The sequence below is a fragment of the Macrobrachium rosenbergii genome, chromosome 42, assembly GCF_040412425.1.
Source record: "Macrobrachium rosenbergii isolate ZJJX-2024 chromosome 42, ASM4041242v1, whole genome shotgun sequence".
Classification (NCBI taxonomy): Eukaryota; Metazoa; Arthropoda; class Malacostraca; order Decapoda; family Palaemonidae; genus Macrobrachium; species Macrobrachium rosenbergii.
In genome coordinates this window covers 43,913,822-43,941,021 of record NC_089782.1, presented here as the reverse complement: position 1 = coordinate 43,941,021, position 27,200 = coordinate 43,913,822, and the positions used below count along the sequence as shown (strand labels likewise).

The 27,200-nt window shown below is 35.9% G+C and overlaps 1 protein-coding gene across 3 annotated transcripts in view; it reads right to left on the bottom strand.

Moving 5' to 3' along the window:
* Positions 1-3,541: 3,541 nt before the first annotated feature.
* Positions 3,542-27,200, bottom strand: part of PH4alphaEFB (prolyl 4-hydroxylase subunit alpha-1) — a 107,139-nt gene continuing 83,480 nt past the window's right edge. For 2 of the 3 annotated variants that reach the window (XM_067086322.1, XM_067086323.1), the window contains exons 3-13: positions 19,839-20,013; positions 19,279-19,433; positions 18,939-19,112; positions 18,286-18,614; positions 16,315-16,446; positions 15,214-15,348; positions 13,444-13,582; positions 10,299-10,384; positions 10,076-10,141; positions 6,188-6,353; positions 3,542-5,548 (exon numbers count right to left, since the gene is read on the bottom strand). In XM_067086322.1, coding sequence (XP_066942423.1) covers positions 5,475-5,548; positions 6,188-6,353; positions 10,076-10,141; positions 10,299-10,384; positions 13,444-13,582; positions 15,214-15,348; positions 16,315-16,446; positions 18,286-18,614; positions 18,939-19,112; positions 19,279-19,433; positions 19,839-20,011 — 1,629 coding nt within the window. In that variant the 5' untranslated portion in view covers positions 20,012-20,013 and the 3' untranslated portion in view covers positions 3,542-5,474. Of the gene's footprint in view, positions 5,549-6,187; positions 6,354-10,075; positions 10,142-10,298; positions 10,385-13,443; positions 13,583-15,213; positions 15,349-16,314; positions 16,447-18,285; positions 18,615-18,938; positions 19,113-19,278; positions 19,434-19,838; positions 20,014-22,217; positions 22,593-27,200 lie in introns of those variants that run through there. The other variant, XM_067086321.1, reaches the window with a different exon arrangement.

Below are 27,200 nucleotides of genomic sequence, written 5' to 3'. Positions count from 1 at the left end.
TGGAAACAAGCTGAATGATTTCTGCACACCAATTTAGCTATGTTTCTTCTTTAATTTTGCTTGTGAATTCTGCTGCATTTGAGACAACTCAAAGCAATGTGTACACTTCATCTGTGGGTAGACTGAGAAGTTTCTATCAACTCTTGAGTTCAACCCATTGATTCCTGAACTGTGGTACCAAGAGCCTTTTAAGTGTGTGAAATTAATAACCTCTTTGACATGGGACAAATCTGCAGCAGTCTGCAAGGTTTTGAAAAATCTTGTAATAATGGTGAAATATTTTCTGCCACATTCAAGTTACCTATCTTATCATATACCAACACAAATTGTCCAGTAGGCCAGTTCTGGGTTTCAACCTACAGTCAGTGCTGATTTCAACTGCAATACGATCACTAACAATCCATTTTTCCATCTCAGGTGTGTAGCCTCTGCATTATTCAAGAAGTTCATGTCTGAGAATTCTTCCACAATTTTAATGCAAGTGATATTCTGTACATTTTGCAAAAAGTTCCTTTCTTTGGTGACAATATTCAATGTTGTGATGGTTAAAGCTTTTTGCAAGTGTTACCTTGATATTTACGTGTCTGTTTCAGGTCCACAATCAATACTGCCCATGTTATGGTGGGATTGTTTTTCCTTACAGCATGACACCCCTACTGTCAATGAATGAAGCCATATTTCCTCTTACCAAGGCTTCTCATAAGAGAATTTCATGTTGCCCTGGCAGTATTGGTACCGTAATAATGCATACTTTGCTATACACTATAAATGTCTCACAGTAATATCAGAGATCATTCACTGGCAAACACTAACACCCTGTTCACATGGGGTCTCTATCAGTTCCAATTTTATTTACTGATGCTGCATCTGCTACCATGGAGCTTTTTCAGTCCATTCAAAAATTTATTAGTTGATTTGCTAAATTAATTTTTTTGTTGACCTAAGTTTCATTTGTAAAGTATGTGAGAAAGCAATGGTCCGTGAACATTGTACCTGGCTGTGGTCGCAACAGCCAAGACAATGACAACAGACAGAAGAGGTCCCATGCATGCAATTTGGCCAGGGTTGTGTGCAGGTCGATGAGATCACTGGAGGAGATGACATGGTTACATTTGTGGGCCCACAAGCAATGAAGGGGACTGTTTTAACAAACTGACATGAACAATTCAGCAACTGGAATAAAAGCACAGCTGGCAGATGTAATGGGACCAGCACCTGCACAAAATAACGCAAACATGTCTGGGGTCTTGTCACCAACAAATATAACATACAGGTGCTATGGACAAGGCTGGAATTCTAATCTAGGGTAAAGACTGACATAGGATGTGTACCCAAAAGGGTTTCCATGCACACCAACGAATTCCTGTATTGGAATTATAATTCAAGTCAGCTGCACTACCAGCAGAATTTGTTTGAGCAACAGGAGCCTGCTTCAGAGGTGATGAGCATACTACGCAGACACAACCCGAGTCCAGTGGAAACCTGTGAATTCCTACACAGAGCTAGCAACAGGATCTAAGAATAATGAGAGCATAGGCAGTCATTTCCACCACAAGAATTGCACTACCATTGGAACTGGGCTATTGCTCACCTGGGAACTTCTGCACAGAGGATCAGGTTAATAGCCAGGAGTGTGTAACTGTCAGTGGCTGTGCTGGCAACAAAAACCAATGTTCCACTTTCAGGAGTGTTGCTCTCTCAGAAAATTGTGCTACAAGCAGAAGCTGGGCTATGACCAGAGCCATACTACAGAAATATCTGAATACTATTACACCTGGTCTTTGAACTTGTGGCCAAACCATGTAGTCATCAATGCCAGGACCATCAACAGTGGCTGCATTTTACATCTGGGACCACACTTGCAAAGGATGATAGGAGTGGGTAGACCCATCAGGGACTAGGTGTTTCTTCTGGGATCACAGCACTAAGCCAATTTTATCTAAATTCTGAGACTGGACTGGGACTAGAAATGGGCTGATGCAGGAACTTGCTCTCAACCAGACAGGTTTCTTAATACTAATAATACTCGACTGGGAAGTTTGAAGATGCAATCCTTCCACCACCTGCTTGTTAGTGGACAGATTGGGTTTTATTCAAGAGCATGAGAAGTTTGGGGTATCAATTTTCTTCACCATCATTTATTTCAACCCTTTTGAATTAGGTTCCTGGCCTTTTTAGCAAAAGAAACGGGCTTAGAAATGACAGTTACTGCTCTTACGGCCACTTGTGTAAGTGTTAATTCTTCACAACCAAGTGAAAGTGCATAACTTCATTATGCCTTGTTTCTTCTCATTGCATAACCATTATCAATAAGCAGCACTGAGACTCAAGGACAACTACAGTGCTGGGACCTCAGACATCATCACGTAGGTAGCCTTTGCAATTCTTAACAAATTATTCAGGGACTTATGACAATCAGCCAGAAAACTTGATCGAGCAACATGCAGACAATTTACTTTCCCTGTTCATGAGTCCTGCTTGAAGAACATCTATCCAGTTTCCATGTCTATATACTGTGCCATGATTTCCAAGCCGAGAGCTTGTCTAAAGCCGGCTTTGTTACTCCTTTCCCAGGAGCAGAAAACATGAGCACCCTGCTCTCCTCCAGTTGGGAACTGTTTCTTCATTACACTGTTGCCGAGGAAGTCAACATTGCCTGTTCTGACCAGGAGGAATGGCTTCATTTTCAAGAACAAAGGTCTTTCCTATGACTCCAGGATCTCTTGGCCATAATTTGAGGATGATTGTCAAGTTGTTTAACCAGACCACCGTGTCAAAGCTTATAGATATACTGGACCTTTTAGGATGGGTATCAATTCCACAACTTTGAAGCAGGAGTTTATGGTTGTCTGAAAAGTAATACGTAATAATAAATTCATTTTAGACTATTATATGGTAATTCTTTGTATTGTTTAATTTTAATGAATGTTAAATGTATATTGTGTACTCTGTAAACATAGCAGGTAGGAATCCTCAACTACATTAATATTTTGTTTGCCTAACTCATTTCAAGCAAAATTTAGAGAACAAATCTTTTACCTTGAATGATAAGTGTTAAGTATAGATTATTTTATGACAGAAATGATCTAGAATGACTGTAACTGGCCTTGCATGTTAGCTGTGGTCATTGTTATGTATGAGAATTCACTGAATATCAATAATTCGAGCCTCTTAAAATCTTCTTTTGGAAAAATAATATTTGCAGGTAATTATGCACTTTAAATTTGAGAGGCTACCCTCAAGAAGAGTTAAGTATCTCTACTTTATACTCTAGTTACACTACCTAATAATGGCAATGAACATATGAGAACTGAAACACTAAAAACAAATGCAGATCTGTAATGAAAAAGTGAGGAGTACATCTAACCCAGAGTTTCATATAGGCATCTTGAAGAATTTATAAAAAATAAAATCTTGAAACTTTACATACCTCATAATACTAAATACCAAAGATGACATTGTTACAAGCAGAACAGTAAGGATACTTTTGATACCCAATCTACATCTGAAGCACAAACCAAAGTATAACAAACAAAAGATATCTCTTTGAACTTTTATTTCATTTTGGGTAAACAAAGTACAATGTTTTCTTAACATTTTTAACTTATGGCACCTATACAGGTCATGTACTCAAATTAAGGAAGTATAGGGCTTTCCCCTAGAGTAAATTCACACAATTATTTTCAAAGCTATGACTTATGTACATTAGTGATCACATTAAAATGACATTTCTTAACCTATGACTTCAATTTCTGTAAATTTACGAATCTGTTTCATTCCCAGAAGTAGGAAATTTGTCTTTCATAAAAAAAGGGCACTCATCTAATCTGGCCCTTAGAGAAGTGTATTGCTTTGTATGTACTATTTACAATATTTTCTTGATACTTCTAATTTCTCCAGAGCAAATACCTGACTGAATATGCAAATTACCAGATACAAAATAAAGCAGATTAAAAAATTAGTTGCTGGGAAAGTTCACCTAGTGCATTTTGCCATATGGGGTTCTACATTCATGAAGTCAAAATCATACACAGATGGTTACAGGTTTATCAGGTAAATCTGTCTCACTTTGTTCACTTGTTACTTATTAATGTCAGGAACCATTCTAGAAAATACTGGAAGTGCTGAAGCGTAACTGTACTTGGAAGAGCCACGTGAATCTGTGCCACCATTATTTAACCATTCAATTAAAAGTGGCATGTGCAACAGGAATAACTAGATTTAACGATAAACAACTGGAAGACAAAGCTGCAGGGCATCTAACGGGAAACTATTATCTAGTGTTATTACTGTGAAAAATTCAACTTTCAACACCTGATTTTAGAAATACCGGAATATTCTAAACACACTACAAATGTGACTGAGAAGCAAGCAGCACTACATGAAATCTGACTTTCCAACAACATACTATATCTACAGTATACAGTAAAGTGCTTAAAATGTATACAGACTGTCGCTAACTACTGACCTAAGCAACTTCAGTTAATCTGCATGTCAAGTCAAAATGTAAAAGAATAGAACTCTTGCAAACACGTGTTAACCTGTTTACCACATAATAGCAACTGCCAGATACTCAAGTAGCCTGGTCATCTCCTTTACCATCCCCAAGACTGTGTAGAGTACAGAAAAGGACCTGGACCTGAAGAGACTTCAGAGAAAAATGTAAAAGATTGAAGACATTTAACCATGTAAAAGGATCACCTGACATGAGAACGATGATGATTATCCCTTTAAACTGACTACTCAAAACTGGTGCAAGATCAATGTTAATGTTCTATTTATTCAATCTCCCATTAACTGATGAAACTGTCAAAAATGCTTGTTTACATGTTTCTGTGGCAGTATCTGCAACTTTTCTGCCTTTACCTTCTACTTAATATCGACATGTCTAAAACAGAATCCAGTTTTCTTAAAAGTGCAGATCATTTAAGAAATACTGCAACATACATACAACTCACAGTACTGTATTTTATAATGACAATGCAAATACTGTACTGAACTATGGTTTACTAATGGAGAAATATGACCAACTCCATGGTAGTGAATACCATTTTCCATCTATTCTGACACTAATTATGTTAACTAGTCAGAAACCTTATGCAGTTTTAACTCATGGAAAACTTGCATCTGTTTTGACATAAATTATTTCAGCTAGTCAAAAGCCTTCCCCAGTTTTACAGTAGGGAAAGTCTGTACTATACTGTATATTGTGTACACCAGCAACAGAGCCAAACTTTGTGTTGTGAAATTTAGAGTAAATCAGAATGACATTCAGAGACCCTTAAGTCTGTATCTGCACATTGTAGTGTGGCTTTTTAATGGCAAATTGATATTTTACTGACAAGGAATAAATATGCCTTAACATTCTTAACATATTACAATTAGGGCACGTTAACATTTCACCAAAGAACAAAATAACAAATCACAATGACAAAAGAACTGCACATAAAATTCTACAAACTTACAATTTATCTTTACTTTGCATTAATATCTAAGCTACAAGGTCTCCTGAACTCTTGACCTCTCTCATGGATCCACTTGTTGGACACTGAAAATGAGAAAAGAATTACATAGCAGTTACACTTTTATTTGCAAATAATCTTATTCCGCAACAAAATACCCCTATCAGTAATAGGTTTGAAGATTTCTACAAGAGAACAAATCCTTGGTCACCTAATTAAAGGCAAACACACATAAGTACTGAAGTCTCTTAAAACATTAAAAAAAGCTAATTGATTCCAAGGATTAAATAAAAGTTCTAAATGAAGGTACGTAGCATTTTAAAGGTATAAATAAAAGATATATGATGTAAAAAAAGGCTAATCCAAATTATTCAACTTAAGAGTTATGGAAGCAGACCTCCAAAATGGGGAAAGGAATTGGGAGAACCAAAGTGATTGCTTTGCACAACAAACTGTAGGCCATATCAAAGGTTCTTTGCTTCCCTTCTGCCTAGTTCCAAAGCTTTCTTTCTCCAATCTCTTTCCACCAAACAGTCCAACCTCTCTAACTTTTTCTTGGCCAAATTTGCTCTCACCATTTCAAAACAATGTTTCAATTTGTCACATACTGCAAATATTTCATAAAGAAAAAAAATTCATCCAGCCATAACCCAAAATGTTGCCGTAAATATTAGAATGCTATGTGATAAAACTTCAACGTAATCATGATCTTCAAAATAACTTACCCCATTTTGTACCCACTAACACTGGACAAGCAGCATGTCTTGTTAATAGATCTCCTTCTCCATTTGGGTAGAGGTTGTGCCAAAATGCTGCAGCACCCTTCTCAGGCCACAGAGACAAACCAAGGTGAGGAAATACAGTGGCTCCCCCTGCTTCAACATCACTCATCTACAGAAATTGGTTTACAGATGGTCAACTATTACTTGAAACTACTGAACTCCTTATTAATAGTGCAGTACATTCTTATTTCAGAAAATCTCATATATTACTAACATTTTTATCAAAACGTATCACAATATACTCAAAATGAAAGACAAAATACTCCTCTATATTGCATGAATATTTCTTAATGCTGTACTATAAAATAGTAGCTGAAAAAATTCGATGATGCATGCACAGTTAAAAATATAGTAGTAAAATTATTAGAAAAAATTAAAGTTAAAATGCTGTTAGTCACATGGCTTAACTATTAGTGTTTTATACCACCACCGTAAATGTACAGCTACCAAGCACTACAACTAGTCATGCTACTTTACACAACTATTTACACTAACAACTCAATAATTTATACTGAAAATCACCATGACACTGCCTCTACAGCAACATCAGGTCAACTGATGACATCAACAACCAACATCACCACCCCCTGCTAATTGACAGAGTGCAAGGATACAAAATAAATGCTAAAATATGAAAAAAAGGTAAATCTAAATACACTCATCAAAATCAGACAGGAGAGGATGTTTAGGGAACCTCCAATTTCCATAGTGGAGAAGAGTCTCTTGAGTATTAAAAGTAAAGCTTTACTTGATAAATCAGTCAACAGCAAGTGAAGCAAAGTTGCAAAAGAACAGACCAAGAAGAAGGGTTCTCAAGCACAAACACAAGGATAACTTTTGCAGTCTCAGCAACACCTGCCAAAAATTCAGACACAGAACAACAGGAAACTACAGAAAAGGCAGAAAATTAAAAAATAAATTAAGATTACAAGAAAAGCAGTCCATACAAGGCAGTTACTCACATAAAATAGAAAAGTGGCAATACGATTGCCCCAAGGGCCCAGGCCAATATCTGGGTCAACTTCATCTTTCTGTAACACGCAATGTTCATTCAAAGTCCTTGGTCCTATATATATATATATATATATATTACAGAGAAAAGGTCAAAATCAAGTCATTTGTCACCAAGACTGTCAAAAAAAATTCTAAAATCTCGAAATAAACACACTCTGAAACTGAAATTAAATTTGGTCTTGATATAAAAAAAAGATGAAAAAAGATCATTAAACCTGAAAATTAAAATGTACCTATATACACACACTGAGTCCCAAGAGATATCAATACAGTATGTAGTTTAACTGAATAAAACCCTGTAAAAATAAACAGTATTAAACTCAAAGGAAAAAAAGTGAGAAAGGTATCATTCACAATAAACTTAACACTCTACAGAACTTTCATAAACAATGAAATCAGGAAGTGATAAAAGAGCTGAACATTTAAATAGAATACACAGTAGTACGACCCTTGACTCCCTACAACAGAAACTATTTTCCCAACAATAGAAATGACATAGCATTTACAGAGTTGATCACCTCATGTTCATGTACAAAGACGAATTTAGGAAGTTTTGATAGTTGCTTTAAAATATCTTTGTTTATGTTCCATAATCTTTTTATAAACAACATTAAATAACATTTACTCAGTTTATAACATGATTCTGGAAATGTTAAATCTTTCTTTCTTCATTCACAATATGAGCCTCACAGAGCTTCATTAACCCTAGCTTTCCTTGCAAGCCACAAATGATCCCAAATTTTAAATTTCATGAAGGTTATGGTTGTATAAGTTCAGCAAAAAAACACTGGCCTTAAGCTCAGCAATGAGAAATCATGAACTTACAAGTTTAAGTCAGCCTAATTTTATCTACTACAGAAAATAAAACCATCTAACCAACTAGAGTCTAGATACATACACAAGTAACTGTGGCAAAACATACACCACCCATGATCTACCTGCAATGCCACAAAAATCTAAAAATTTTTACTAGCAAAAAAACAAAAAAAAAGTACACACACACATGAAAAGTACTAATGGAATCAGTTCTTCAAGAAACTAGCCCCAGTTTTCAAGTCTGAAGAGTTCTCAGGCATCAACCAGGCTGATCCAAATTATCTGTAAGTCAATATTTGTAAAAGATAGAGAAATTAAAAATTTTTACAATATAAACATAATTCTGAAACATGAAGACATCTGAGGGGCAAAATAATCTGATGGAGAACTGCAAAAAAAAACTACAGGAATTTCTTAAAAAAAGGTTTGGGCACAACTAATCAAATAGTCATCTGTCGTGTTCACGGGTTATGAATATGGATATTTATTAATGACGATTACCTGGATACCTAACAACATGAGTTACCTTGCATTCCAAAGACTGCGAGTTAAAAGAAACTTGAACTTTCAAGCTGGTAATTCGTACATACGCCATAGTATATGAAGTGCAGAATGCAATACAAAAAAGTAAAAAAGAAAGCTGCAACGTAAAATATTTTAACATAAATTAAGATGCATTTGATGTTGTGAGCACATTGATGTTAATAGCTTGCAGTGATAAAATAAAACATTCTAATATGGTTAAAGATTATTCTATGTTATCAAGCAATATAACTAACTACTACAAGAGCAAACCATCTACAGTCGACCCTCAAATTCTGCAGGTTCTGAGTTCGTCAATTTTTCATAAGTAATTAAATGATATATTTTTCGCAGCTGTGGCTATTCTCATATATCAGCAAATGAACTGTTTAGAAATTTAGAAATTTAATAGGTTATAAATTATATCCTATCCAAATACACAAAAACTATAAGTCACACATTCACACACTTACAACCACACACAACATCCACAAGTAAGTAAAATTTAAACAAAGGTAAAGATAATGTAAGTTACTAGTGCCTAAAACAGCAATCCACATTATAAAAGTGTAACTATAAGCAGAGGAAACTCAAAGGGCAAAAGAACAAAACTAAGGGTATATCACTGACATGATGTTGTGTTGTTCCTATCAAAACAAAAGAGCCTACTGTAAACTAAAATAAATAAATCGAAGTGAGGTACAAAAACAAGAAATAATAAAAATACTGTAATAAATTCACTGAACAAAATCTGCAAAAGTGAAACCTACAAAGAATGCTGCAGTTAATAAACATCTGTCCATTTTGAGTTTTTCTTTGTGGGTAAGTGTAATAACATTTACCAAGAACTACATCAAGTGTGTCTGTGTTGCATTATCGTTTTCAACATAACCACTGACATTCAACATCGCTGAGCAATTGGTGGGTGGTATTTTTAAAAATAATATTTTTTTAATGGGTATTGGTTTATACATTTCATATGCAAGACAAATCCTATAAATTATACAAGTTAACTACATTACAGTGCACAGTACAAGTTTCTCTCTCTCTCTCTCTCTCTCTCTCTCTCTCTCTCTCTCTCTCTCTCTCTCTCTCTCTCTCTCTCTCTCTCTCTCCACACTGTTGATACTGTATAGTACTGTACTGTCCACTAGGATAGGTGTATTTTACCATACTGTACTGTAGTGTATAAAATTTGTTGAATGATGAACAGTTAAAGTTAGATCAGTACGGTTTACAGCTGACAATACGCTATTAGGGCTTAAGGGTTGAGAGTTCAGGAGTTATCAGTGGACTTTCAATTTCCATGGTGGGCTGGTGCCCCTAACCCCTGCAAAATTTGAATGACAACTGTAGATTCACAGCATTCAATCTGGAAAGCGTCATTGGCACATCATGTACAATTAAGTCTACATGAACTAAAATGTGGGGCTAATAAGCACTGACAAGTACAATTTCCTGTTTTGGTATATTACTCACATAAAAGAGGAAAGTTGCAATTCGGTTACCAGTGCCTAAACTTTTAAAGGCATCTTTTTCTTCTCGCTGTAAAATAAGGAAGTTGCTGATGATTATAAGTACTATGCTACGCTTGACTTTGAAAATATTCAGAGAAAATAACTTATATACACTTGAAACCTGTTACTAAGACCTGTCTGACACTTTCAAACTTCAAAACATCACTGAAAATAAGAACACCTACCCTTGCAAAATCAAAATGTGGCTCATAGTGACCACCTAATCCATAGTTTGCAACCTGGAGCTCCTCAGCTGTATCCACATTCAGCCCTGAAAAGAACTTTTGATTAGAGAAAATAATCTATATGGCCTAGTTTTAAAGTGATTCTACTGATTTTAATGAACAATCCCCATAGTACAGTTCAGTACTCTGATGAAGATAACATTCATAATTAAAAATCTAGCAAGAAAGAACTAAAACATTCTCAAAACATTGGAACGGTTCCTAACATGATATAAGGTCATAATGAAAAAATAAACCTTGATTGTATAAAAATACATACATCATTCACATAAGACTGCCAAACTGATACCTGATGTAAAATTAGGGTTTGTTAGTTACTAAACAACAAAATAGTTTCACATCAAATGTACCACTTGTGGTCTTTAAGGTTCCAGACACACCAGTCTTATGTCTAACAGACAGAAGAGTAGTAGTAGTAGTACACATTCATCACCTTGATCCTCAGGTCCACATGAAGTGACAATTTCACTTTTCACTTCTGTAGCACTGTAACATCCAAGCAGAATACCCAGACACTCATTTACTGCAACCTTCCTTTTCTCTACATGTGATAATTAATTTGATGCTATACCTTATTAGGAAGTTTATGCTTTGCAGGATTTAATATCCTGAGTCAACTTTTCTTTTCCAAATAATTACCCCTTCAATTTTTAGAGAACAGCATCATATATGGACTGGTTAGCATAAGCTCCAGTGATTTCTTAACGAGCTAATTTGGGTATTTTGCATACTTATGGTTTTCCAGTGACATTACATTAGGTTTAATGTTTGACTCTAGATGATGAACAGTTAACTTGTTAATGACTCTGAAGTAACAAGTAGTTTTATTTATGTTTGCCTTAGTTACCTACAAGTTTTTTGTATATATTTTTGTATGATTTGTTTGTTCTGTATTGAATAAAAAAGTTAGTTTAGCTTTTTTTCAAAATTCCTGTACTTGTTCATTTCTTTACAATGTAATGTATTTCCAAGTCTGGGCCTTTCCCTATCTAAATGCTAACAAGGAGGTACCATTAACCTTCAGTAGGTATTTTCTGATATAAGCCTGCTGTTTTATTCTCTTTTTGTTAACACTGTATTAATTAATCTTGTCTACTTCAATTCAAATATTACATTTTCTTAACTGTTCCATATTTGCAATTTGCTTTATATATGTTAAAAATAACTTTGCCTTTGTTATGATCATTTATAATCATAATCACTCCTTTACATTAAGCTACCTTTTAATTACTGCTGTACACTGTACTACTTTTGAGCTGTGTATTGTATTTCACCTTCACCATGCATTTAAGATACCTACAAACTTGCAAAGCTCTACCAAGTAAGCCCCACCATGTTTATGTATCAAACCTTGATAGGGACCCCATCTCTTGTGCAGGATAGGGACTCCTTATTTGTTATGTAGGTGTAGCAGACAGCTCTGTTCAACCAACACCACTGTAAGATGTTTTGGAATTGGTCTCTCAACCAGTGGATGCTTGTCTACAAAAAGACAACCTAAAAGACGACACCACACCAGGATTGCTACTGTACAAGTGTAAGGTTCAATTACCTCATAATCTTCGTCCCTACTTCTTAACAGGCAGCGGGATCTTCCTCTTATTTGGCCATGGCCAGAAACATCCTTTTTGAGACCAGACTCCAGTCCAGCAACCAGATGCAGACTAATCCTCTTGTATCAGTCAGGTCACCAGCTGGTCCAGCCAATAAGAGTTCCCACTCCTTAAGATTCAGCTACATGTCTGGGCTAAAAGAGAGTTGGTTCTCTTCTTTCCAAGACTTGATGCAGCACCACTTGAGGAGGTTCATCAATTCGACTCCCCTATCTGTTGTGGCGAAGGCAAATGTGTGCAGCCAGCCACTTCAAGGTATTCTGAGGAAGTGCCACCTTACTCCAGAGATTTCTTCCAAATATGACATGGAACAAGGTTGTTAGGTGGACTAATGTTCCACCCTGAATACAAACAGCCATATGGGTGGAAACCACTCTGGGAATAAGTGGTCACACCATAGGGACACTTACTTATATCAACCTGGTGACATGATGATGCCCTTGTCAAATATTGAACTTCTAAAAATTAAAAATGTCCATGATCATATCATTCTATTAAAACACAAATGATGCCACTGGTGACTATATTCATATTCATTACCACTGCTGCAATGGTTTCCATAAGTTGAGCAAGGATCTCATGGGATGATTGGGTGCAATCTTCACATGAAAGAATATTGGCCAACTTAAAAGTAAGGTCAGCCTGCTAGACAAGCGACATGCCACTGCCCATGATTAACAGCTATTCTCTCACGCAGTGCATTATCATTATCAAAGTAGTTCTATTAGACCAGTGAATTAAACCTGGCCTTCATGCTGAGCATGAGGAAGACCACAATGTTTACATACACTCAGGGAGCTGATCTTTGCATTTCTTCCCTTAACATAAACAGCACTCTGCATGTCTGGAAATTAAATATAGCAAGTAATTTAAATTCTGTGGGACTTTAATGATTTCCATACTCAATGCCCTCTTTAAAGTACTTTATTTTTTAAAATAAACATAAAAAATGCAGTAACTCTTGTATTTCACAGTCTTATGAATATAAGAAATTGAGCTAGTTTCATTTCTCCCTTGAATCCATTTCTCATAACAACATGAGTGCTGTTCTGTTAGTTTAAGATTCCAATTGGGCTGGGATGATTACACATGTTTAGTTAAGAACAATATCATGTCTCAAGTTTAACAATGTAAGTCTCAAGTTTACGATGTAGTTTAGTGGAACAATGGATTCTTTACTTGGTTTTGCCAGAGATTTTGAATACTTATTCTTAATCTTCAGTCATGGGCAGTTCCCTCTGGTCTCTTCCCAACCAGCCATCCAATTTTCACATCATTTAAGAATAAATTCTGTGGGTCAGACCCATGGGAGACTAGTATTAAATTACTTTACATCAATGATAATCTTCAGATTTGGAGATACAGTATAGGGAGAAATTTGCATGGATCTCTCACCATTTATAAATAAAAAAGATACTTAAAACAAATCTGTCCCCTCACCATTTACAGATAAAAAAAATACTTAGACAAACCTGTGATGTCTTCAATCCTGGTGTTAATTCTAGCTACATCTTCTGATTCATCATGTTTTAACCAAGCAGACTTGCTGATACGATAAGAGGCAGTCTCTAACTCTCCAGTCTTGTAATTTTGAACAGTTGCACGCTTGAACTGTAAGGAAGGAAAATGTTATTAGAATACTATCGAGTGCAAAAGCACAATTAAAGAAAACATGCAGTATATGTTTGTATATGTATAAAGTATACACTTAAAATGTATATGTATGCAGCAACTTTAAAATAAAATGAAGAACAAGTGAGAGTACTATAATTCAGGTCCTTATTTATCACAATTATTTGGTTAACCTTGCTTTTTACTCATGTTAATGTCTACTTCTTTCTTAACTGTTAATAATTTACTTGTGTTCCTACATCAGTCTCCTGCTTAAAATTTTGTCTGCTTTTCCTTGTTACAGCTTCTCTCCCTTCTCCCTCTCCTGCCTGAATTCTATGATATTAGCAGGGGCTGGAAGGTAATCTGAAGTTCTAATGTACAATTATGGATCCAGAGAAGGCATTTGATACCATAACATGGGGGAGTCTTTTGGTGTTAAAGAAAGAGGAGAGTGCCAGAAAAGTTGGTCAGGTTGGTTGAAATGATGTATAATAGAACAAGAACATCAGTAATAACAAACTTTGGCAAAACAGAAATGTCTGGAGTTAAGACTTGGCTTATATCAAGGATCAGCACTTAGCCCATTTTTGTTTGCACTGATTATGGATGTACTGAGCGAAGGAATTAGGAATGGAAATCTATTAGAAATGTTATATGCAGATGATCTGGTGATTATGGCAGACAAAAGAATTGCATAGAAAGGTAAGAGAGAAGGAGGAATCTATAGAATGGGGTAATATGAAGGTAATTATGGGTAAAACTGAGGTTATGGTGTTCAGCAAGCAGGAAGAGGATAGGTTATTTGTACAAGGCAGAGGCCCAGATTTAAACAGGTAGAGATATTCCAAATACTTAGGCTCTACTTTAATCCCAGAGGGAGTGTGAAGCTAAAGTTTTAAGTAGGATAAAAGCCACTTGGGGGGAATGAAGGAAGTTGGCAGGGGGTAGTGTGTGACAAGAGAATATGAAATAAACTTACAATAAAGATCTACTGCACTGTAACTGGACCAGTGATTATGTATGGTTCCAAAACATGGGCATTACGAAGGAAGGAGAAACAGAAGCTATAGCAAACGGAAATGAGGATACGGAGGTGAATAATGAGGCTCTTGCTATATGACTGTCTGGAAAAGAAAAAATTAGTAGTGCCACAGTAGTAAAGATTACTGATATGCTCTATTTTGAGATGGCATGGGCATGTAGTAAGGCTGATTGAGGAGGAAGGATTGAAAGGGATTAAGCTAAGAAGATTATGTAACAAACTAAAGCAATAACACTACAAACTATAATACAGTAATGTTTTAGACTGATGTTAGACATAAATGAGTGACCCGAGAAAGAAATAATGCAGCAACTTAACTTTTGCATTTAAGGAAGGACTCAAATCATGTCTCAATTCAACTAACTCTTGTAAATTGAGAACCTACTGCAGTTCTTTATACTGTATATAACCTATTTTCTGAAAAACTCTATTGGTAACCCCATGACCTGTCCAATTAATCAGGTATATACCTGGTGGCTGGTCAACTATAGAAAGTTGCAGTCAGAATAAAAAGTACATATAAGTAAATGAGTATTTCTTCATACAGTAAATTATTAAAATAAGAATTACTCCATAGCAGCCTTACCCTGGGTGTTGCCATTTCCTTCACCACACTCATTTCTTTTTCGCTGATAACATCATGGTAAATTATTATGGTTGGGTGAATGTACATCACTTCAGCTTTCACTGGAGCAATCTGGAGCGACTTCCCAGGACCATGCTGAAAAGGAATATCATTGTAATTTAAAATTTCACAAATTCTAATTTATTTGACTTCCAATTTTTATTCATCCTGTTCAAAGTTTGATTTTCCTCTTTTAGTCTTTCACTTAATTCCAATTCAAGTGAACCTGTACTAGATATCATGGTTTCACGTAATTAAAAACTAAGTCTTTCAACTGTTCATTAGTTATCACACATTCATTAGTTTTAGCGGGTATCATTCTGAAAAGGGATGCAGTTCATATTTTGTCAGTGTGTTCATCATTACTTTTTAATTTGTTTCTATTACTTTTAAATTGAGGATGTTTTTCACTTCCTGGCATCCAATCATCATTTGTCACATAACTTCACTCCACAAAAATACTGTTAACACATTTATCTGTACAGAACAAAAATGCTGAAAAATGGTTCTGCAAACATATCATGATGCATGCTAAATATCTCATAAAAAAATATTACAAATAGATGTACAATCAAAACTAATACTTTCAAACTTCACTACATAGCAACATTCACTAACTGTAACTGGTATTTTCCCATAAATGCAAGCAGTCTGTACATTGCTGATAAAATGCATATTTCCCCAGTGTTCATTTTCATCATTACTTCTCATTATTTCTTTTATATTTCCACATGCAAATATATGTTATGTTTTAACCTATCATAGCATACTGTCAATCAAAAGCCTTTATGAATAATGAATGAGTGCCACATCCAAGACTTTTACACTGCAATGATGTGCCCCACACAAAAACTTTCTATTTTGTACTTTGCATATGATGTCACCTACTAAAATTAATCTCAAATTGTCTCATAAAAATCCATCATGCATAAATATATATATATAGTAGTTTCTGAAGAGCATCATCTGTAGTGATACCTGTGAAACTCTAGTTTCAAGAGCCAGAGAATATTTTGTAACAATGATTATGCACAGTTAACAAGCACTTAAAATTTCACAAACCTGATAATAGCAGACCACCTTGGATGCAATATTTTTGGGAACTTTACCCTCACCTCGGCACAGCTTTTCGTAAGCTCGTCGTTCTTTCTGCCAGGAATCGGCAACTTCAGAGTCTTCAGCAACAGTGTATCCCTACATGAAAGAATGAAAAAATATAAGAATGCCTGACAAGAATATGTAATTTATAATAAAAAAAAAAGTCCAGAAGGATAGTAGATTTGCTGCTAGTAATTAAAACTAAGATCAGTGGCATGTGAAGGCCTACGGTTGCCGCCAAACTAGGAGAATGACACACTACTAAGCATTCACAAAAGATGAAGGATAAAAATATTAATATAAAAGTAAATCTTAACATACAGGAGGGTGTCTCTCTCTCAAGAAGTTGCTGCTACAGTAGAACTTCATCTGAAGAGTGCTGGTCATGTTAAAAATAAACCGATACCTAGTTTCTACTGGTTACTGTAGTCAATACTCCTACTGGCTGGAAAGTTGAAGTAACGAAACCCATCTAGCTCACTTCTAAACATTAAGCAAAACACTAGTAACAGGCAACAGAGAGGATTACTACACAGAAATTAACAATGTGTCCAGGTTGAGAACTGGAAAATGTAGGATTACCACTGGTTCAGGCTATTAAAGACATCAGCATCAGGTCCGCATCAAGTGAAATGCCTGTGGCAAGAACACATGATACTGCACTCACCAAAAACAAGTGAATTACAATTATCATCATTATTAATCAGAAAAAGGCCTTTTCTCAAACATATTTCATTTAACAATAAAACAGCAGACCTAACATTCTTCTTATCATATAATTTTTCCATTCTCCTTGCTGTTTCTCCTCCTTGTAGAGTTCATTTCATGTTTCCAGACCACTGAGTTAACATTCCTAACTCTAATATTGCTGACCCAAAAGGTTTGTCCTTAGTAAAGATATTAGATTTTAGATCTTCTTTAATACATTACAACTCTCTGAAAAACCCATTACAGTATTGGATAAGTGAGAATGTTGAGAATTCTCATAAAATTTCTTAAGAAGCTTTGTATCCAATACTTGATATTTATTCTTGACTGTACACTGGACAGTCACATAAAACACATTTAACTGTAAGTGTTGCTATTCTTTCTGGGACTGTGTCATATGGATTAGACATTAAATACCCATGAGTCAAATGACTGTAGGCAATTCAAAGACAGGGCACTTCAATGTGCCAACATCTTCGATATGAGGGACATCACAATGTGAAGCAACCCAAGGTCAAAGAGCTGAAACATGGACTTAAGCATAAATTTACAACACAGATCCTCTTTACATTACTATCATTCTCAATAACAACTAGTGTTTTGAATTATTGATTGCAAGGAAAAGACATGAACTTACTATCTGTATTCTTACTGCTTCAGATTTATGTTATTAGAAATCATGTCAAAGAAAAACTACGTTATCTGCAAAAGCAACGCTTCTAGCATGTGATAAACACACAAACCAAAGCCAGAATTGCTTATTTATTCTAATCAAGATAAAAGCAAAAACAATTAAGAGATAGTGACAATCATATGCTAAGGTTAAGGTATGCTACAACACTTACTACATACACTGAACTTCAGGTAATAGAAATAACAACAAATGATAAACAATATTTGATCATTAACTGAAAAATTTAATAGAAAATAACAAAATACATTCGAACTACCATTAAGAGGGGGGGAAAAAGGAAGTACGACTGGCAACACGCATTAGACATCTATACTCAAGGTAGGTGAACATAAAGGCATCTTAGTACTGTGTGAACTAGTAACTACTGTACCTGACAGCTACGAGACTTCACAAACTATAGCAACAAATGCTTGTGCTTCCTGGATCACTAGGGTATTCAATACTACAGACACCTTACTGCTTATTGGAGGATTATGTACATGTAAAACAAGAGAGTCCATATGCATCTGGATCAGGATAGGTTCATACATTACCTTCTCTACTGCTTCCACGTCCATGCTTTCTCCGTCTCTGACCCTCCCAGCCTGTTGTTTCTGAAGGGCTTCCTCGTAATAAATTTTGTTTCCATATGCCCTCTGATGGTTTGGTTTATCTACAAGTAACTCGTTGGTCAGTTTCAGAGCTTGCCTAACATTTCCCTGCATGTATGTAGAAAATGCCAGATACTCCAAAATGTCAGCTCTATCAACAGTCTTGTTTCCTTCGGTTTCGAATCGGTTAAGAGCTTCATTCATCCACAATGTAGTGTGATAATGATCGCCACTGTTGTAACTTTGACGGCCAAGCTCAAAACAATCTCCAGCTGAAATGAACATACTGCATAATTAACAGACTTGGATATAATCAATTCATAGTTTCAAGCTGTGTATCAGATATGAGATTTGCTGTCCGCTCCTTGTATCTGTGAAGTATCTGTGAACATTTAAGCCTCCGAGACAATTTCTGAGTAGTCAGAGAGTCCAGACTTACAGATGTTACGGCAAAAATACTGAATAAAAATGGAACTTGCGACAGAAAACAGTATGCCAACAAGGTACAGTGGCATATTTGAGTCACTACCTGCATGGTAAAATTTAACCCCTTTACTTGCTTCAGTATCTGACAAAGTTACGAACAGAAATCTAACCTGTAAGTTCCCTGTAGGCCTGTTTCTTCCCATTAATGTAACCACGCGCCAGCTGGGCTGTATCTAAGTTATAGGTGTCTTGTAGTCTCATCAATGCAGTTGCTGCTCCATTCAAGTCTTCTTCATCAGGCCAACGCAGAAGATCAGCCATATTGGTTAAATTGTTGAGCATAGCTGAAAGAAATACAACCATATATGAACATTTAGAATTATAAAAATAGATATTGTTGAATGACTTTTTTTTTATCTAAATAAGAAATTCTGAAGAAATACATTACAAAACATTCACTTATGAAACAAGACTGGGATCATATGTCAAAACACGGAACTTCAAACTCACCCTGTCCCACATCATCTGCTGTTAGTACATTTTGGATATCAGCCCAGTCAACTGTTAACCGTTTCACTAACAAATAGGCATTGATAGGATTACCAAGAAAGGCATCTGGTGAACGGGAGGCTTCGTCATGAACACGTTCCATCTCAATCATATCCCTGAAAAACATTTGTCCATTTTTTTACTGAAAGAAAGGGGTTTGTATCAATTCTGCTCTCTTCATATGTAGCTAAAAAATTATACACATTCTGATACAGTACTGTATATCATACAGCAAATGAGTGGGAACTTCAAAGTCTTTGAAAGAGATACATATATAATAAGGTTTTCTACAACACAGCAAATTCATACTCCACAATACATTTAAGTGTCAGAAAATTATATCTCATCTATTTGTTGCTTAGTAAGCATAAAAACAGCAAGTACTGTACATAAAAATAGACACAAAAATATCCTTATTATATATTTACAACTGAAATCTGCTATCTGAGTAAAATACTGCATCTGTATCAATTATCACTGGAGCAAAAAACAGCAGGTTGACTGAACTTTTATTAACATACCTCTTCAATTTCTGCAATTTTTCCTCTTGTGCTAATATATAATTCTCAACTGCCCTAATCATCTCTCCTTCAGTTGTGAGTAAACGTCCCACATCAATCATGGAAGTATATACTTCTCCAGAGGAAGCTATCCCAACAACTGCGAAACCTAGCAGCCACCATACTGTCCACATTACTGAAAATAATTTTTAAAAAAACCTGTAAATGAGATTGTTATAAACTTCTTTATCAATAGCCAACAAACCAAAGTTTTACACTTAGCTTATTTTTTCATGCCAATTGAGGTTACAACCACAATGAAGTCACTGAAACTTTATGCCAAATATGTTAACAAAAGGCAATGTTACTATTGACAGATAATTTATCTGTACAGAAAAGAGAGAGAGAGAGAGAGAGAGAGAGAGAGAGAGAGAGAGAGAGAGAGAGAGAGAGAGAGAGAGAGAGAGAGAGAGTACAATAGCTTTCTAATAAATTTGTATAACTAGCCACAAGTTTTATTTTGATGTCATAATCTTCTTAATTACAGTACTCAAGGTTTATGTCAACCTTACCCATCCCTTCTTAGGAGACTAATGCTCCCTTATCATTCACATGACCAGAAATTTCATCCTAAACTCTGTCATTTATCCTCTTTCAGCCCAGAGGGACAGAGTTGTAAGCTAGACTTTGGGTCTACTGCATATACATGGGTTAGGCCTCACAATTCTCAACTCACCTTGACTATGTCAGGGACTGATAAACTAGAATTCCCTGCTTTAGCAGCTATCTTGTACAAAAAAATCTTTACCAAGGATTGTACGGAGGAGTCATGCTTGGTGCTACAATTAGCAATACCAAGTTCTTAATTTGGTTCCTAACCTGCCAAAACTTGGAAACTAGTTACTAAGGTATCTCAGCCAATCAGAGCATGAGAACTGGTAACAATAGCTTCACATCCTCACCAAGTTGATATATAAAGTTCAAATATGGAAGATCAATTCATCTTGTCCATGCTCACCCACTTAGACTGTCCAATGATATAACCACAGAGGGTGATAATACAGCACCATAATACCCTGAACAATAACTATTCATATCTATGAGGCCTACCGAATTCCGTTCCTAATGAACATAATTTGCCCCACAGACTGTGAAGTTTTCCCCTACCAAACTCTATGGCAATAAAAATAGGTTTCTTGCTAGATTAGAGCAATCTACTTAGGGTATATACCAAAGACAAGAAAGTCTATTAAACTTAACAGGCCAAGGAACTACTGTACTCAACATTTTGCTGTATCCCTAAATTAGCCTCCTTAGGTAAAATTCTAGTTAATGTATGAAATAATTTCTCACCAAGAAGGGAACCTCTTGACCTTCTAATGTCTTGGAGGCATCCGTCAACTGGGAGTTTTACCAATCTGAAAACCTGAGAACTATGGTATTATGAAAACTTGGGAGGTAACATAAACCTGACTACTCGGAGGCTAAAATGTTGCATGATGCCCCCTGTCAGGGGCATGTGTACTTGGTAATGAAGCATGCATCGAAGAAATGTTTTTGTGCCCTTAATAGACAGGCCACAGAAGGCCATCACTCTCGCAAAGGCAGGTAGAATACATGATGAGGAGTGGATGCTGTGTAGCGGGACAAGGTTAGGCATGAGAAATTTGATGTGAAAATAGACCAAGCCTAACCTTTCCTAGAATGCTGTATCCTGACCTAACCAGACCTTACCTTCCTAACCTGACTCAGGGTGCTGTGCCCTAACCTGGCTTGGGGGGCTTTGCCCCTCTTGGACACCCCCAAGTAACATGAATATCAGATACAGATCACCAGGACTAAATTTAGGAGGCAAAATTACTAACATATAACCCTGTCTCCCTACTCTGCATACTACCCCATGATGAATGCAGAGACTAAGGGCAAGCAAAAGATGGAGGAAACCATAATTTTACATTTAATCTTTGCATGGAAACAAGACCGTTCCTCTAGAAGTAATGAATGACAGCTTTCTTTACCCCCCAAAATGTATGTTACAACAAGCAATGGTTAATGGAAGATTGATGTGGGGTCTCAGCTACAGAGAAATATAGATCTCCAGTATTAGGTTATAAAACAATGTGTCCTAGGTTGGTTTAGTCCAAATTAGGTCGTATCCCTTGAATCGTCTCTGTTTCACAATTTGGTCGAGGTTAAGGGGTGGGGCTAGTCCAGTCCAGGAGGAACAAAGTCTAGTTATCAGATGTCCCTTAACCTACAGACGGCTATTACATAACAGTGACATCGACAGAAACTATATTACATAAAAATAAATCGCCTAGTTTAAGAGAACATTAGGCCTCGCCTGTCATGGTACCTTGACCTACTATCCTAGGTTAACTTTACCAACAGGTTACTCACCTGAGACACATGGCATTTTCACACTCTTCCAGTTATGTACGTACGCATAACAAGCAAAAATCAAGGGAGACCCTTGGTCAATATGCGGTTTGCTATAACGTTCTTGAATTAAGGATCCAATACTATCACACCGATCCTGTGAACGGGTAGCAGGATACTAGTGGCCGCAAATGACCTCTGGGCATGAGTTTCAAGACTTTCCTTTATTCACTGTTCGTTGGGTATCGATAAACACCAGTCATCTTTCGTCACTTACGATTAAGTGTACTTACTTCTTAGTTATTATATCAAACCATTAGATAATGCTCGCCAACGTTACCTGCAATTCCTATTAATTTAAATTGAAAATTTATCTCACAATTATCACTACCTGGCAACTCCAATTGTAAACAAACTATCAGCAGAAACTTCTAAAGAAAACGTAAGCAAAAAAATAAGGACAGACTCAAATAAATATTTTTCGTTTTCACGAGTTACCTTTTAATTTATTCATAAATAAAGAATAAGCGTTGCTATTTACCGAATCAATTAGATTCTTGTATGCATACGATATTTATGGAACATTTTCTTCAAATAATTTACTAATTTCACGGGCGTCCTTGTTTAAATTTACAGTAACACCACCCGTACAATTACATAATGATTAGCTCTCCTACAGCGGACCTTGTCAGACACACGAGGCATATTATTTTCTAAAGAATTACTTTCAGATCTTAGCAGCAGACTACTTCCCAACTATTCAACAAATGTTGCTGGCTAAACGCAGAGGCAGAATACGAGAGCACTTGTATGAAGGCTCCTTTTCGAACTGGGTATCTACTATGGCTATAAAAGCAATTTAAGCGTGGGAATCATAAAGTGGGTCATCATTTTGTTTCACCCTTTTTCTATGCTTCTTTTTTTTTAATATAGCTCACCGCCGCCACTAGCGGATCTAGGGAGGTTGCACCTGGGCAGGCCCTCCCCCCAATGAAAAATAATTATAAAATAATATTGAAGATTTGGATAATAATAACCTGAGAAATATAAAAATGGGAAAAATTAAAAATATATAGAAATAAAATTTTGAAAAATAATAATTATAAATAATAATAATTATATATATAATTATTTTTTCTCGAAATTTTATATATATATATATATATATATATATATATATATATGAAAATTGGTGGATCCGCTAGTGCACCGTCCTAAGCTCTCTACGAGACTACGGTAACGGTTAGTGGTAAAACCATCTATATAAAAGAATCTACTTTCCTCCAAGTAATTCTCTCTCTCTCTCTCTCTCTCTCTCTCTCTCTCTCTCTCTCTCTCTCTCTCTCTCTCTCTCTCCAATGATAAATGTTATCTTCGGAACATTTCATCCTTAAACAGCTGTCTGTCTGCATTTCTGTCGCTCAGAAATCTTGAAGCTGTTCGATGTAATACCTTAACTAGTCCCCTTTCATATCTTCAGTCCTCTAGCATCTAAAAAATACTTTAAAAACTGAGGAAAATGGAGTCAACTGTTTCGGGGAGACACTTATCAAGCAAGTCAAATATTGCAATGCAGGCGGTTTTAACACTCAAGCTCCTTGACTATCTTTGGAGGCTTGTGATAGGCCGTGAGACTAGCCATCTCATCATGAAGAGGTTATTTAAATCAAGAAAATATTTAAGACATTTTAAACAGGTGCTGGGAGTCTGGTGAGAGGGAAAATCCAACAGAGCGAGTGAGACCAACAAAAGATTGAAATTTGCACTTGCGCAAAATGACTCCAAATAAGGCTACAACTATGGCATCTACAGTACCTTCTCTCCATGTACGTGGTTTTTTGGTCACTTCTCTGGATCCTGACTTCGCTTACAGCAAGCTACCTCATGCCGCCTTTTACCGCGATGCTTATCACTGGATTGCAATAACCATTTACGAAGTGCTTCTCTCTATTGTTCCCCAGATGAGAAAACGTTCTCCACTGGCAATGGTGACGGCTGCAGCCATGAAATCCGAAAAGGTCAGCACCATCTAGTGATGTGACTTTGCAATAAACACCGACGGAAATTGAAAGTTATCCATCTCCACTGCAGCAGCGTCTATTATTAGTTTCTCAATCGCTTAACAGTGACATAACGTCAACTGCTCTGCTACCTGAAGGCCGACCAAAGGAATTCTTGCTAAATGCGCCATGACTCGTGATTCTTTGCGATTAGCTGTTACTGACTGATACGCATGCGCAACCGTTTGGCGTGGCCGCTCCTTACGAGAACTATTATTTACTTTTCCTTTCATTCCTTTTGTTCACATTCTTCCATTTCTTTTCTGGTGTTTCTTTCGTTTTTATTACCTTTAACTTAAATGATTCTGCTTCATATGAATGACAATCACACATATGAGTTTCTTTTCATAATAAATATTCGTGTAGTCTAAAATGTTAGAAATAAATTGCTTAAAAAGTGCATTTCATCTATTTGCAATACATGTCACGTAGGCACTTGTAATTACTGCATTTCTAGAATCTCCAGCCTCCATTTATAGTTTTCATCAACTAATACTGAGCCTTTCAATTATATAAATATAAATATATATATATATATATATATATATATATATATATATATATATATATATATATATATATATATATATATATATATATATATATATATATATATATATATATATATATATATATATATATATATATATTTTAGATCACACCTACAACTCAGTTTTCATTAGATTTCGTTCACACAAAAAGCCTCTGTTAGAATTATTCCAATCATGTTTTCCTGCATGCATGTACGAAGTAATCAGAATTTTTATCTTGGATATCTCAAATCTCAGAACCATTTACTCGTTTTCCTGCATCTCCAGCCTCCATTCTCATAGTAAATTTTCCATGTACTACTCTCCTTGGGGAAAACACAAGTAACTGGATGCTTAAGGACATGTACAAATATAGTGACCAATCTTCACACACACACACACATATGTATGTGAAAAAAATAATGAAATTATACAGTACATATATATAACAGCAGATCTCTCTCTCTCTCTCTCTCTCTCTCTCTCTCTCTCTCTCTCTCTCTCTCTCTCTCTCTCTCTCTATATAAATGCATCGTTGACATTGCTCAAATATAATGATTTCATTATGGAAAATATATATCATAAATTTATTTGTGTAAGGTTGCTTGGTAAGTTACGTCGAAAAATGTTTGCAAATAACAACTTACATGTCCCATTACCATCTCCATCTTCCCCTTTCTAAAGTTGCCCATTATTCTTCATCATCTCATCTGCATTATCTCATAAAAGCCCCTCATTTTCCTCGTGGCATCATTCCCCACTCTATCCTGTCATTGGACTCCTAATATTTCTCTCAAACCTTTATTCTCGTATCGACGTTATCTTTCAGCTATGACTTAATTGCTATGGCAAGACTCGTGCTCGTAAAAGCAAGGCAGATCTTATTAGTGTATAATCGATAAATAGTTCGGAATGTAATTTCAGTCGATCTGATATTCAAATCTTATTCAGTTCACCTATTGCTTGGTTCACCTTTTTTATGGTCTTTCACTTAATTCCAATTCAAGAGAGAACCTGTATTAGTTATGACGGTTTTGTGCATTTGATATAACTGTTTTGGTGCCTACTATGTCCTCGTTTTTTACGTTCCCTCAGATTTATCTCTTGTCCCATCTCCCTAGGTGCATGGCACGTTTTATTAAGCAAGCTTTGTAGGTCTTTTCGTGTACTGATAACTCAAATAGTATCATCGGTATATTCTGCATCCATCAAGTTTTTGCCGTTACTCCAGTCAAAACCTTGTCTTCCATCTCAACATTTTTTTTATTACAAAATATAAATTATATTTAAGTCAGTGTCATTACTGGTAGAGATTATCTCTTTATTTAGATTTTGAATCAGTCTATAATACTTTTTCTCTTCAGGTAAGCTTCTCAAGAATAAAGAAAGGTTACTTATTATAGTCAACGAACCGTTTCTTCGCCTATCGGCGGCGTCTTCAGGAGTAAAATACTAATTGACATAAAATAAAGAGAACGGTAAACCGCAAGATGACATAACATTCTCCTGAAGCAACCCAAAGTCTATTTTAAATTAACCTGAGGAGACTCCATCGACATCAATTTTGCATCCACTTCGCTCGTGGATAATTTAAATCAGCTCTGCTTACGTAACGGAATTAACATGGTAATGTTAAGACCTTCCACAATTCTGGTTTGTGGACACTGTCAAACGCCTTCTCGTAATCAAAAACATTTCTTAATGTAAATTTTTGATCTGTGAATCTATTCGCTTTCATAAGACCATATCATTCATCTCCAAGTATCTCATCAGTTACCACTCTATTGAGAATATGCACACTGGCTAAATGGATAGTATAAATCAGCTACTCACGAAATCGTGCAAGAACTTAAAAAAAAAAAAAAATAAAGAAGGAAATTACTAGAATGTGGAAATACGACAGTATAAGTCAATACCAGACAACTCACGGAGGGAAGGTGAATATACACTGTAAATGGTAACTGACAGTTGACTCAAAATGAAATTTAAAAAATCAGAAGGTCGAAGTTTAATGCGCAACAAACATCATGACTTTAAATAACTTTTTACAAGAAGAAGTTAACTTTTTACTTCTGCCGAGCTGTCGCATTGTTCTCTATTAACTGTGACACATGACACATCAACCATTCAAGGTTAAAGTAGGTCTGCTTTGGTTTTGGGTTTTATACAATGGTAATAACTGTCTGGATATGATAAAAAATTAAAATTCCTCTGGTGTCTGAAACCTGTATTTTGCAGCAGGCCAACACTGGTTCATGAGTTATTCCGAAAATGACAGGTGCGTGTGGGAGTGGGGTGGGATTGAGGGCGATGGGGGAAAGGGAGGGAGTAGCAAAGAGATGGGTGTTAGGAGACTGCGTAAGACAAGTTTGTGCGGCTATTTCGTAACGCCAGCTTCAAAGCAAGAGAGAGAG